Source organism: Colias philodice, chromosome 21 (genome assembly GCF_061535455.1).
Source record: "Colias philodice isolate Cphi_HAF_F1 chromosome 21, ilColPhil1 Martin Lab GWU primary, whole genome shotgun sequence".
Lineage (NCBI taxonomy): Eukaryota > Metazoa > Arthropoda > Insecta > Lepidoptera > Pieridae > Colias > Colias philodice.
Genome location: NC_143106.1, coordinates 3,082,377 through 3,097,118, shown reverse-complemented (window position 1 = coordinate 3,097,118; position 14,742 = coordinate 3,082,377). Strand labels below are relative to the sequence as shown.

Genomic DNA, 14,742 nt, shown 5'->3' with positions numbered 1-14,742 from the left:
TATGTCCCTTTGTACGCTTAAATCTTTGAAACTACGCAACGGATTTTGATGCGGTTTTTTTTAATAGATAGAGTGATTCAAGAGGAAGGTTTATATGTATAATAACATCCATTAAATAGTGGAGAAGTACTGTTATTTTTGAGGTTTCTAATGTGATGTCGTAAAAAATTACATTTTTTCCGCTTACATTGCAAACGCAGGCTGAGGCCTACGAGTTTTATCAAAATAATGTACTAAATATTATACACATTGAAAAGGTCTAAAGAAAAGTCCGCGATGGTATATGTCTATCTCTTATGGATAATCCACAATAACTTTTTTTTGTCATTTACTTTTTACGACAAATAATGGCAAATTTTCGATGCGATTTTAACCAATACAGCATTAATCCTTAACCAATTAAATACCTTGAATACATTGTTCATTTAATATAGATCTATATGGCCCTTTACACCGTATGATTTAAGTGAATATTTTCGAAGATATTACAGATTTAAAAATTGCGGGACGTAGCCTTTGCGGCGGTACCGGCCGGCCGCCCGGCTATCTATTTTATACCCGTGCGAAGCCGGAGCGGGCCGAAATGTTTTTATATACAACGTTCACAGTTTTTCTGTAGTGTATTTAGTATCAGCATTGCACCCGTGCGAAGCCGGGGCGGGTCGCTAGTTTTTATATATAAGAAGATTATATTTATCGTCGCCTAGTACCCACAACACAAGCCTTAATTGAGCTTACTGTGGGACTAGGTCGATTTGTGTAATAATGTCCTATAATAATAATAAAAAAAAAACATTATCACTCCTTACTGCTAAACATTGGATGTTTAATAACTGCTTTTATGAGAAATGATACGCTCGTATAAAGTTATTACTTAATCATTTTACAAATATTTTGTACGATGAATAAAACGCCATAAAATATAATTAAAAAGCATTGAAAACATACAGGTAATAACTAAAGTAAATTAACATGAGTCTATTAAACGATTGACTAAAGTGATTTATTATTTAATGTATCTAAGTATAAAGAGATTTCTAGATGATTCCATCACAAATTACAATTGACAAGGCAGTAATTACGTTTAGAATTAATAACTGTTTACAGTTATGGGTAATAATTTTTTGACGGGGGAAATTTGGGTTTTTTCTGTACTTGTAGCAATTTGAGTTGTTATGAGTAAAGCATGACATATTAATTATTATGCAGTGTGGCTTATTATTGTGCATTTCATGGAAGTTTTGGAGGTTCGTGTAATACTATGGTCTGGTGTAGGAAGTTGTATTGAGTAAAAATCCCACATGCTCTACCTGCCTCAAAAGATATCTGCAAAAGTCAGTCATCAAAAGGTATCTTTTGCAGTTTTTTCATCGTTAACTAAAAAAGTTGTTTACTTCCGACGTTATATATTATGGCAGAACCGATGTAGAGCATATAGATTATAGGTATAAATGCATGCTCTACCTGCTCTTAAAAGACCTTTGAAGATTTCGTCTTTGCCAAAAGTTATCATTTTGAAAAATACACCAACTTAACAGGTTTTTAACAATATTGAGCACGGTTAAGGATTAAGTTAATAAATAGACAATAATATTATAAGATATTAAAAAAATAACACGAAAAGAAACACCATTTTAGGAAAACTTTTATTAAACATAACATAATTAAATGATAATATTACACAATAATAATACCGTGTTACACGTTAAATGAGTATCAATTACAAGCAATAAAATTAGTCCTACCAAATTGAAAATCATCGCTATTTAAAAACAACAGCCTCAAAGCGACGACTTTTCAAATTGTCGGGTTACACTAATTTCCCCAGTGGTTAAATTCTATTATGGTAATGTCAAGCAGTTATTATTTAAGAATTAAAATTGTAATGTCAGTAGTCTTTACGCTTTCGTTTCGAAAGTTTCTTAAAAAATAAAACGACATTACTGCCGATTACGGTTGAAACAATTATATTATAAACTGCTTGGTAAGCACTTTCCTATATTTTGACCATTACATAATTTAAAATCTAATTCTGCATCATACTATATATCTTTTTCTAATTTAAAAATAAAATTTACAACACTGTTAGAAATATCGCCAAAAATACCACAAAAAATTTGCGAAACACTTAAACATGAATCGAATGAGCAAAAAAAAGCACTGCACTAATTTCATAGAAGCCAACACTATTTCATTACGTAAATTCACCTATTTTATGCCTTACACGGAAAGCTATAAGCAGAATTTAACCACTGTATTATCTAATTTAATCAATAACCAATTGACGGAAGGAACCATCAATGCCAAACAACTCATCGTAGTTTGTTGGTTTGCCTGGTCTAAGCGCCTCATTCGCTTTAACATTTTCTTGTTCAGCGAACCATTCTTTGTATTCTTCTAGTCTCTTGACCCAGGCATCTGTAAATAATTGAAATGTTTAATATATTATCTGTATTGCTTAAGGTTCTCTCTAGGGGGCTGGTATGCACTATACTATACATAATATAAGATAAATTTAAATTTTTAAGTTTGGAGCAGTGGCGCGAGTATTTTGATGTCCGTTCAAAAACAAAGGGTATTTGGTACAAAATTATGCAAAGTCAGCCTCATCGTTCACCTTGGTTTGTTGGAAATATACCGCGCAATATTGTTGTGTTGGCACATAGATTGCGTTCCGGGCACATGCCGCTAAGAGCTTTTGCACATATGATGGGTAAAATAGAGTCTTGTTTTTGTATAATTTGTGGAAAGACCGAGGACGTGCATCATGTGCTTATGGAGTGTGTCCGGAACGAGTCGAAACGAGTGGATTTCTTGAAAAAGTTAGATGCATCGCGGGCCAATATGGGAATTTTTTGTAGCTCGTTATCCAACCCTTGCTCGGAGGCGGCATGGTGGGAGCTTTTCTTGCCACTTATAGCGCTGGCTCCTAGGCGTACTCATTGTTTTATTTAGATATTTTAATTAATTTGTGTTTAGTTTGTAAGTTGATTGTTGCAATGGGGCTGCCATGAACAATCGTTCAAAAGCCTAAAAATAAATGATTGAAAAAAAAAGAAGTAATCTACATATTAATCCAGACTAAATCAATCCCGGTTTGAAAATTTGCCTAGATGTAATTCAAGCGGCAGAAAAACAGTATTTTATGAGATGTCGAATCATCTTCATACCGCCGCAAACGCTACGTCCCGCAATTTTTAAATCTGTAATATCTTCGAAAATATTCACTTAAATCATACGGTGTAAAGGGCCATATAGATCTATATTAAATGAACAATGTATTCAAGGTATTTAATTCGTTAAGGATTAATGCTGTATTGGTTAAAATCGCTTAGAAAATTAACCATTATTTGTCGTAAAAGGTAAATGACAAAAAAAAGTTATTGTGGGTTATCCATAAGAGATAGACATATACCATCACGGACTTTTCTGTAGACCTTTTCAATGTGTACAATACTTAGTACATTATTTTGATAAAACTCGTAGGGTTCAGCCTGCGTTTGCAATGTAAGCGGAAAAAATGTAATTATTTACGACATCACATTAGAAACCTCAAAAATAACAGTACTTCTCCACTATTTAATGGATGTTATTATACATATAAACCTTCCTCTTGAATCACTCTATCTATTAAAAAAAAACCGCATCAAAATCCGTTGCGTAGTTTCAAAGATTTAAGCGTACAAAGGGACATAGGGACATAGGGACATAGGGACAGAGAAAGCGACTTTGTTTTATACTATGTAGTGATTATTATTTAAAAAATCTAAAACTGTATAACTACTTTAACAACTAGTAAATCATATTTTTAACTTACTATGTAAATCATCCATAGGTCCAGCTTTACCGCCATATTCAGCAGGCATCATTTCTTGAGGAACATGTTTGTATAGTTCATTTGCGTCACCATGAATGAAGATCTGAAACATAACAAAAGTCGTCATTATAAGTATGTACTTGTTTTGTTGGTTTTTATCCGACATGTTTGTTTTGTATTATGTATACCTATGTGCATATTTTTTGTGTCTGTAACGTAAAATTCTCTATGAAATGTCTATTTAATAAGCATCGTAAAATTCCTCTTGAATATGAGAGAAAAAAATTGAAGCAGTTAATTTTAGACGCAGTTTTTTTGCAATAAATACTTATTAATATTAATAAGTGAAAATATTAAATGCATATATTAATTATAAAAGCCAAATTCTTTATTTTGAAACGTTTTTGAATTATAATTACCCTTTCTCTGATCTTTTCCTTGAGGAATGGTTTCACAAAGTTGACAATTTTGTCGACCAAGGGCGATACGTTGATAATGTGTACTTGCTTCAGTTTTACTGGATAGGCTTCCTGAAATATGAAATATATCATTATTAGCTTTCTCTCACCGACTTTGTTTTAGCTTTCTCTCACCGACTTTTTCATTAGAACTGGTCCAAACAACTATGCGAAATATTTCAGACAGGTTGTATTTCCTAAATACTGAAGTATTTTATTCAAAATCAAGTGACGTTTTCTTTTTTATAAATTTAATTCAGATATATTATAATTCGTTAAATTATCGTTAAACCATGTTCTTTAACCAACCTGAACGCACACCAAGAACTTCTTAACCAAAGTGGGTGTGAACTTAGCGAAGTGTGTAGGGGTAGCTACAGACGCATCCAGGATGTAGATATCACCAGCCACGCCTTCAATCTCCTCCTTCAGCCTGACGTCTCCCATCATAAGAGCCAGCTTGAAGGCATCAGCTACGTTTGGTGTTTGAGCGTCTTTGTCGAGACCTGGAATAGGAGTTTTATTATTTATGCTCTATTTTATTTTATTTGAATGTATTACACTGTTGAGATGGTATATTTTGTTTATTTTTCGATTCATTCTTCTCTTTATCCACCACATATGTATTGAACTCATAATTGAACTATTACTAAAGAATTTTAAAGTTACTCATTACATTACTTGCTAGTTTGTTACAACTTGTTACATTAGTATACCGCTCACGCTAACCCAAAAGTTTAGCAGCTATCAAAGTATCTTTTTATAAAAAGTGTACCACGTATATTTTTTACTTTCAGGCAAAATATTGAAAGTGACTTGCCTCTCATTAGGACTACTCTGCGACCGTCTGGGGTGAGTCCTGGCAATGGCGGCATTTGGCTGAAAACAAAAATAAATTTAAACGTCAATTATAGAGGATACTAGCAAACCGGGTGAACTCCGTTTCGCCACCAGAGACACCTTTTTCTTTGCTATAAACCTCATGGAGCCCGAGACCTTTCCAACGAATACAAAACCGTGGAAATCGGTTCGTGCATTCTGTAGCGTCAGGAAGGAAAACCCGACTTATTTTTATATACATAGTAGATTACAAAAACAAGAGAAGAAGCGAGTAAAATAATGGAATTCCTGATAAATTTGGATTTTGTATATAATATATTCAGATTTAAAGACATGATTGTCGTCACTAGAATTGTTTTGTATTTTCTTATTTTTAAGTCTCATTCATGATAAATTAATGTTAAGATAATATATTCACAGCAAATTGTTTTAATGTAGTTACAGAAAACGTTCATAGCCATTGTTTTCTTAATTACTACTTGAACAATATGTCAATCAACGTTTACATACAAAAAGCCACAGGTTTTGCAGAGGTCAACGTGTGTTTTGCATAACTATTGAATAATAATGTTATATAATGAACATTATTATGAGTTAATATGAAGTAATATTTGCTGTTCTATAATTAACAAATTATTAATAGCTTTAGGATAATTTTACCAAGTATCATACATGAGGTTGTGAATTATGGTAAATCTCACTACAATAATATTGTGTAAGGTGTTTTTCTATATAATTTGAATTATATTTGAGCATTAAAATTATTTTTAATTTAAGGTCTACGTATACCTTAAATTAAACATAATTTTGAGGGCCTTATTTGGAAAGAGATTTTTATTGGCTCTCTCTGCTATTTGCAAACAGCTAGGCTCTTTTGCCATGTGATAAAAATTACACTGTATACTGTTTTAATAATAAAGACGAATTTATAAGAAACTCACACTATCTTTAATATTTCCTGCAGTTCAGGGATGGTCACATCACGGTTGGTGAAGAATTCGGGAACTGCTGTTCTCATGGTGAAGTACATGTCCAGCTTGCGCTTGGTCTTCTCCAGGGAGAACTTGCAGCCTCGGAGGAAGGTCATCAGGCGTTGGTCATCTGTTGGTGGTATTCATTGTTATTCTATATCTATAGTTGATAATAAAACAGATTTTTTAAGAATACTATTTACTAAAAACTGACCATGTTTCTTGACAAATATACACCTACATCATACATGTTATAATGATCTGAATCATTTTAAGTTCAGAGTAAATAGGTATCTACGCTTAACATGCCTTAATAGAAGTGAATGCGACGAAATGCCCAATATATTCTTAAACAGTTAAAAATCGTGTAGATAGGAAATTCCAGATATCCCGTAGGTGATCACGAAAAAGTTAGTAATCGTCTTTTTATAGAGTCAAACATAGATAAATTCTTTATAACATTTAATTGCAGTAACATGAATTATAGTGTAATTTCTTACTAACCGAATTCATCAGGTAGATGGGGCTCCTTCTTCAGCCATTCCTTGATGTGTTCCAGATCCTTGTCACGGGTTTCAGGGTTTTCATTCAGCTCCTCCCTGATCTTCTGCCACATTTCTCCGGCTGGCTGTTCGAGCGTCATGGCTGGTGCTGAAAGAATAATGAACATGCTAAATTATGCGGTTTTTTAATATCTAGCTGTTATATGGTCTCTTTAAATGACAATAATAGCTGGTATTCATGTCAAATTCCCCTATCTTTCGAGTATATGGGGGTATGCTTATAATAATTTTTAGATACTTAACTGCTTTTGATTGCGTGAATTTTATTTATTTTCTCAAAATATAGTTCGAAGTTTCAAGAAATCATTCTCTTTTCATTTAGTCGTAACGCACAGGTTACGGATGTAGAAAATATTATAGTTGTAAATGTTATTATTAAAAAAACAATTAACATTTCCAAACATTATGTTCAAAGAGATTTTGTTATTTTTTTCGTAAGAGTAATTATTGCGTTTTCCTCTTAGTTTTTTGGCTGTATTACCTTGTTGTATTCATCGATAATACGTGTGCATACAAAAAATATCTTGAGTGTTTTATTTGTTGCATTTCAATGTTTTCCCAAAAGTTACAAAAACAAAATGACGTAGGTAATTTTGTTTAGATTTGATTGGAGAAATTTTTTTGTATTCGTTGTACAGTAAAGATAATTAGGGTAATTATTATCATTTGCCTAGGCGAAATGCACCTGTTTGATGATGATGATGATGATGTTGATGTCAATCATTTTATATGAGTTAATCATACCTAGTAAATTAGTAATATACTGCGTAATTTAAAATGCATATTTTTGATGTACCTATTATGTTTCAAATTGAAAAAGGTACACCAAAATTAAAAAACAGCTCAAAAGTCATACTTCATAATAAAAATAGAGGTTTCTAACGTCATTCAAATCAGTTAGAAGCCACAGTTTTCGTCATCCGATTATATTAATTGATATTCAAGTCATATAATAATTAGCAATGAATGGAACTATTTTAGGGATTGTGGATCAGAAATGGTAGCGACGTCATTATATACTCAGGCCAACCTTTATGGTGTAGTGGTAAGGGCTATGAATTATAAACAGAAGGTTGCGTAGTTGATTTTTCATACCTTTTGTAAAGAATTACATGGATATATTTTTAACTACTATTGAAATAAACATTGTATTAATTAATGGAAAGATTAAGTTTACTTTTTTACGTTATTGCATAAAACTGAACTGTAGGATAGCAGGATTGTTTTTCTACAGGGAACACTTCTTGGTCCCGATTTATTTCTACTCTATATTGATGGCTAACTGAACATTAAAATATTATCGTCACATAAACATGCGATATCTTTACATATTTTAGTAACAAATCAATTTGTTTGTTTAGATGTTTATTGTTTGCTAATGTTAATTGCGTGAAAATATGTGTTAAGGAAAATAAAGTTTGGAATTTTAATTGATTTTGTGTTTATTTAATTTGAGTATGTTATGTGTTCACCGCAATGCAATTAATGGTTAAAATGTTAGCATTAACGGTTGACTGCTAAGTTTTTATGAGACTTTTTTTATTAATTCCTCATCACGCTAGTCTTAAAATAGTTTTCAAAGCCACTTTCAATAAAATTTGTGATTAGCCAGCGGAACGGTTTTCGTGCAAAAAGCATTTTCAGTGACTTTCACCGCTTATACCTTTCTCTTGGTCACGAAGACCTTCTAAACTGCTCTGATTACTAAATAACTGTTGGCAGCCTCATAAAAAGTTTCGTAATGTGCGTATAAATATATACAATTTAATAAAAAGAGCGCTTTCACTCTATATAATATTGTGTTCAAATGTTTTTCTTTTTATTCTCTTTCAAATGATTGAAATTTGTGATAAGCGCCATCTATCGAATCAGTCATGTACTAAGATGAACTTAATTCCGCAGTGAGACGCTGATAAAATTTCAGATAAAAATAATTTTAAACAATTTCCGTTACATTCTTACAATATTTAATAACAGTACATAGTTAAATCTGAATATGAAAAGGCATTAGGCATTGCTATTTTTAACGAATATTGTTTTTTTGTTAATAAGTTATTGTTACAACTTTTTTTGTTGTAGAGCTATTAAAAACGCTCTAGACAAAAATTTTGAGACTATTTTTATATCACTCATACATAAAATAATGTAAAAATAAATCTATCCTCATATTTATTATTCGTTTATGTAAAAGCTACCCTACTTTTACGAAATAAGGTGTATTTAAGAATGTAGAGCGATCTTACAATCTCAACAGTTTCTTCCGAACGGTTTGCAGTACCGCTATAATTTCACTGTAATTGTAGTTTTACTTTGAATCTGATATTACTTCTAATTTTATTGCTATGCAGAGTTTAAATGACCACGGACTAAGTGTTATTTTTACTTTTAACTATTTTTAATGAAAAGGTTATAAAATATGAAGTTAAGTAATTGTTTTTTTTTTATTCCTCAAAGTTTTACTAATTATTGTCACATTATGGATTTCTAGGCCGTACTTCACTAATGTCATAATCTCATAATTAAAAATTCCTTTATAAATTTACTAAAAATGATTTTCTTATGGCAATTTTTCTATGAATCTCTATTGAATTAAAAAATAATGCGAAACTACATAACACTGAAAAAAGAAAGGCTTTTAATTATAATTTTTATTTACAGAGTAGACATAATTTTTTTCTTATTAAGTTTGTTTTGTTTGATACCATTCCAAAATTTGAATAATTAGTAGGTTAATTTTAACTTAGATTGGTTGCAGAGGTTACTACTTATTCTTAGTAATCGAGACATATATTATGTATTACCAGACTATCAATAAAATGTCAACATTTTTTAATCAATATAGAATCTAGATGTAAGTAAAAGAGACATACCAAAAGAGTACCTAATATCTTTGTTCCAAATCGTTTGGTCGACAAAAACGTTTCATTGTACGGACGTGATTAATCATTGGTTTGATGTAAGCTTTTTGTGGATTCGATTCAGTACAGATCTATAAGATTCGTACAAATCTTCTCTGGAGTAAGTAACAAATGTAATAATTATGGATATCTATTATGTTTAAGACAATTAACCAAAATGTTCTAATACTGATATTATTATCTTTTAGTGTTTTATATTAATGCATTACCTATTCAAACTCAAACATTTATTTATTCAATTAGAATTATTCTAGAAGTACTTTTGAATCGTCATTACTTTTTTTTGCAATTTACCAACGGTTTAGTCATATTTTTCAAAAAAGCATCTATGCTTAGCTTGCAAAAAGAATGAAAATAGAGGTGAATTTGTGAAATAAACATTTCTCATTGTAAATATTATTTTATAATTGATATTAGAAACAGAAGTAAGACCTAATAGAACTAACGTTTGTCCCAATGGTCATTGACACACCGTAAGAAACTTAATTAATATGTACCTGTAGATGCGTTGCTAATTGCAAATACGAGTAAACAAACATATTTCTAGCAACTATTAAAAAAATACTACCTAATGGAACATTTATCGAAGTTTTCTCGATTAATTAAAATACTTGATGATAATAATTTCTGTCTAACATGTCGATATAAGAAAGCATTGCTTTGATCACGATATCAACTATAAATGGTATGAAGTTTTTAAATAGTCTCACGAATAACATGAATTACGAGAAGCTATGTTTAATTACATTGTAAAAATTTTCTTGTTTTAGTTAAATATTATTTCAATCAATGAAAATGGAAAATATGTATTACATTTTTTTAAATAGAAGTTTTGCTAAATATCCTGTAGGTAAATATAATGATTCAATTGCTGTAAGCACTAAAATTGATAAATATTCTGTTTGAATTTAACAGTATAAAAAATATTTCTAGATAGATTACTATAAAACTTTTGAACACTAGAATTACTATATGTATTACATGCAGCGATTAAAAAACGTAATAGCAGAATATAGTGAAATATTAAAGGTTAGCACTTATACAACGAGAAAACTTATTAGTTCAACCACAGAACCGCGAAGTTATCAGTAATCAGCTTAACAGGTTTCTATGCAATTTCTCTGCAGGCTATTGCCCCGGAGTGACTCATTGTTACCTTGCTAGACGCAATTTCCTGTGTCACTTATAATCCTATATAATAAACGATCACAAAATAATCACCTTTGAAATGGAATATCAAATCACTCGCCAAATTTTCAACGACAGAAACACTATCACTTGAGCGCGGCGTTTTTGATGTTTTTTTGTTTGTCGGGATTTAACCGACTGCGACGGGAAAGGGGTGAAACGGTCACGTGAATGGTATTGCAAAGAATGTGAGAGACTTGGTGCGCGCGCGCATTTTATCATTTCGTCACGCGCGCTGCATCTTGAGATGGGGGGATGGCTCAGAGAAATATTGGAGGCGGGATGTTTTGATAACAATCAAAAGTGTTAATATAATTAATATCGTGTTAAAATTGATGGACTTAAATTAAGCATAATGTGCAAACTGTCTTTTGTTCATTTTATTTTATTAATATTAATGTTTAGTAGTGCAGAGTGCTATCCGCGAGGAGGGCTAGTTATTTCAGACACAAGTTAAGCGTAATAACTACTAATTGAACAAAAAAAGGTTAAAGCATTGAAGATGGATAGGATCCTAGATCCTATAGAAGAAACAAAAGCTTATTTTATTTTATTTTAATTTCTATTTAGTTTTCAGGTTTTAACTCTTGATCTTTTCTTAATCTTTACCATTGTAACTGTTTATATACCTACCTTTAATTTAGATAACTTTAAGATCAAAATCGTAGGAGATGAAACAGGAAACTGTCTTGTAATTTATATTATGATGGGTTTTGTTACAATTGGTACAATTTTTTGTTTGGTATGTACATATTTGTGTCTATGTGGTGTCGTGTTCGAGAAAAAAACATATTTACCATCTTCGTTTAATTAAACTACAGTTAAATATTAAAGAACTCCAAAGTTTCGTCCTAAATGAAGAAAATATTAATAATTCATAAACTTTAATTTAAAGTTTTAAGTAGCAGATTTAAGTTTGCAAACTAAATTTCAATGTGCCAAATAAAACTTCACCGTTATTGCTTTTTATGAATAAAATTAGTTTCTTTCAAAAACAGCAAGAACCTATTTTTCTTTAAACGAAAAAAGTAGTGATTGAAATACTTTCACGTTACAACAAACACATCTTCAATGCTTCTAACCTTTTTTAGAAAAATAAACCAATACATTTTTACTTAAGTATTCAGAGATAAATGCATTAAGATAAAAGGTAAACGTACATTTCAAAACACATATTAATCAATATTATTACCTACTGCGATCTGTGCCGATATAATGGACCCAAACTTCAATATAAAGTATTGAAAGATTCGTATAAAAGATCGTATAAATTGTATCTTATAAATTCGTTTTATGTCTATTTGCCTATTATTTCTTCTTTTCATCAATTGTTACTGACTACTTACTGACTTACGCAACTTCTTATCCCACAAATAATAATATTTTTCAGATATTTTTCGTTGCTCTACAGCGTCAAATGGATGGTGCATGAAATAATATAGAGCCTTCCCCGATAAATAGACTAATCTAACACAAAATATTTTTTACTCAAGACCAAGAAGTTTCTAATAGTCAACGAACAAAATAATAACCAACCAAATACTTCAGCTCTATAACATTATAGTACACAATATATTACATACAAATATTTTTGTTTTTAATTTATAATTTTAAACATTTACAAAATTTCAGTAAATCCTCTGTGTCCCAGTAACATGATTGAGATTATTCTACCAATATCATCTTCTCCATATTATTACGATATGCGATAGTAAAGAAATCACTTGCAAGACAAATTCGCCATGTTGCAAGTGTAATTCACCCCCAAAATTAGCCCACTTATCGCGTCTTCATCATTTCGCAACCTACAATAGAACCGTCATAAACGGCAACCATAATGCTTGTAGAAATTCCTAATGACGGTGACTCATCGGTGGTCAAAACCGAAGGAATTGTGGGTTTCCATTGATGCACGGTTTTATAGAGATTGAGTAAAGTATTTTTTCGTTTTTACGCGAACAACTTAAAGGATTTTCAGACTTTGTATATTAAGGGGAGGCTCCCTAAATTTTATGTGAATTTGCATTAATATTCTGAAACAGGCACACATACAATCAAAATGGAACTTTAGTATGTATATGATTTAATGCGTTCGCCCTATTTATTATTTGAAATATTATGTCATATTTACTTAAATCTAACAGTATGTACCAGCGCAGATACGGCGGAGCGCAGCGCAGAGTATTTTTCATTGTCAAACTATTATGGACATTGTCACATGCGAAAGGTAGAGCGCTGCGCTTTTGATTGATTGATTTATTTATGACACTTTATTGTACAGTAGCAGCAATAAAAACATATAATTTAACGTGGAAAATTTGATTATTATTTTAATGAGGGCAATGTTGAGTTTGAGTTGCGTACCATATGTACACCGGCCCTTAAAGCTGATGTTGAAAGGTCAAAGTTTGTAAAATTACTTATAAATACATTTCTAATTCCGTATTACATTAAGCGCTCAATATCTCCATCATCTAAAATCGTATGTAAATGGAAACACACCGTTAAATTTCATAACGTGGCGTGCGGTCGTACGATGTTCATTTATTTCGTTTGCTATTGCACACACACAGGCGAATGTCTGGAGAAAATGCGTTAATGTGCGCTTACGGCTTAACGTGTTTCTACTTTTACTAGTATTTCATTAATAATTCCCGTTTTGTGTTTTATTATTAATTATATCATAGGAAAGTATATGAAACGCTAATGAATGGTGCTTTCGTGTGTACTATTCTTAGCTAAGCATAAGAGCCATTAAACTTATAATTTAAAACGGAGCAAGGCTACGTTTTGTCGCAAGAATGAAAATTCAAGGGTTTGAAAAGACGACAGAAATTTGTATGCAGAGGCTTCACCGTGCGATGTCGGGAAACTAGTTTAGTTCTTCTAACAGTTTTCACAAAAAGGAGGAGGATATGTTTAAGTTTTTATAGGATTATTTACTTTTCTGAAAATTTTAAACAAATTTTTCTCTTCATAACACACTGATAATGTAGTTGCAGAAACTTTTAAAGCAATTGTTAAATGTAGTCTGTTTCTATTATCAGTTTTATTAACTAATCTCTTTTCATAGTCATACATATGCACTCCAATGCGGTTAAAGATTATTAAGTGTAGATATTTTAAAATATTGCAAGCTAATCTTTTCAAAGACAATATAATATTATAATTCCAGCTTCCTTATAATATTATATCCACTATATTATGTAATATGGTTACTCTCTGGGGGGTATTGCAAAACGATGTGAGTGTAACAAGGGCGGAAAATCATCATCTTTGTGATGGTATATTTATTGCACAGATAAACATCGTAATCTGAATAGCATTGCGATAAGAATGTAAAAATAGAATAATAACCGAAACTAATACTTAAATACTAGAAACTTAACATCGCTTTCTTTATTTAACTTACAAAAATAGGCAATTGTTTTTAGTAATGCAATAGTATACAAAAAAACAAAACAACAATTAAAATGTATGATGAAAGATATCGTAATTTTATTTTGATATGGTAGGTATAGGTAGAGTCGTGTAGATTCTTTCAAAACAAATTTTTGTGTATTTTTTCTTATTTTGTGTATAAAGTTAAACATGAAGACTAATAACATTGAAAGTTAAAACCGTTTTCACTGTTCTATTATTATTTACATTATGTAAGATTGCGTACAAGCCATTTTGAACTGCACGTTGCATAAGAATAATAAATTAAATCTACGCCTATACGTATAGATCACCTTAGCTTGCAGTGACAATAACTTTGCCATATTCGCGGATACAGTTTTCCTAAATATTGGCGAAACCATATACATTATTTACGTAATCATATTTTCATTCTACGGATCAAATGAGCTTCTTTTTACCTATCTATCTGAATAAAATTTTTATTTTTTACGAGCTATTAAAACACACTAAAAAAATTGGACTTCAACAGAATAACCGGGCACTTTTCTATTTAATCGTCAAAACCACAAGATCAAAAAGATAAAT

General features: G+C 31.0%; 1 protein-coding gene across 2 annotated transcripts; it reads right to left on the bottom strand.

Moving 5' to 3' along the window:
* Positions 1-1,632: 1,632 nt before the first annotated feature.
* Positions 1,633-10,954, bottom strand: LOC149478750 (alpha-tocopherol transfer protein-like). Of its 2 annotated transcripts, none has more exons than XM_089709122.1 (8): positions 10,724-10,954; positions 6,591-6,737; positions 6,057-6,216; positions 5,096-5,154; positions 4,585-4,781; positions 4,237-4,347; positions 3,818-3,920; positions 1,633-2,418 (listed from the first exon to the last, which is right to left on the bottom strand). In XM_089709122.1, exons 2-8 carry the CDS (start codon positions 6,727-6,729, stop codon positions 2,267-2,269), a joined length of 921 nt encoding a protein of 306 aa, XP_089565248.1. In that variant the 5' UTR covers positions 6,730-6,737; positions 10,724-10,954; the 3' UTR covers positions 1,633-2,266. The 2 variants fall into 2 exon arrangements, with proteins under 2 accessions (XP_089565248.1, XP_089565247.1); XM_089709121.1 differs by having other exon boundaries at positions 10,789-10,954.
* Positions 10,955-14,742: the final 3,788 nt, after the last annotated feature.

Coding starts and splice junctions, on each gene's coding strand:
- LOC149478750 (XM_089709122.1), bottom strand. CDS start 6,729: ATGACGCTCGAACAGCCAGCCGGAGAAATGTGGCAGAAGATCAGGGAG. Junction 5,155..6,056: donor CAGGAAATATTAAAGATAGT/GTGAGTTTCTTA, acceptor TTTTGTTTTCAG/CCAAATGCCGCCATTGCCAG. Junction 4,348..4,584: donor AGTTCTTGGTGTGCGTTCAG/GTTGGTTAAAGA, acceptor TTCATATTTCAG/GAAGCCTATCCAGTAAAACT.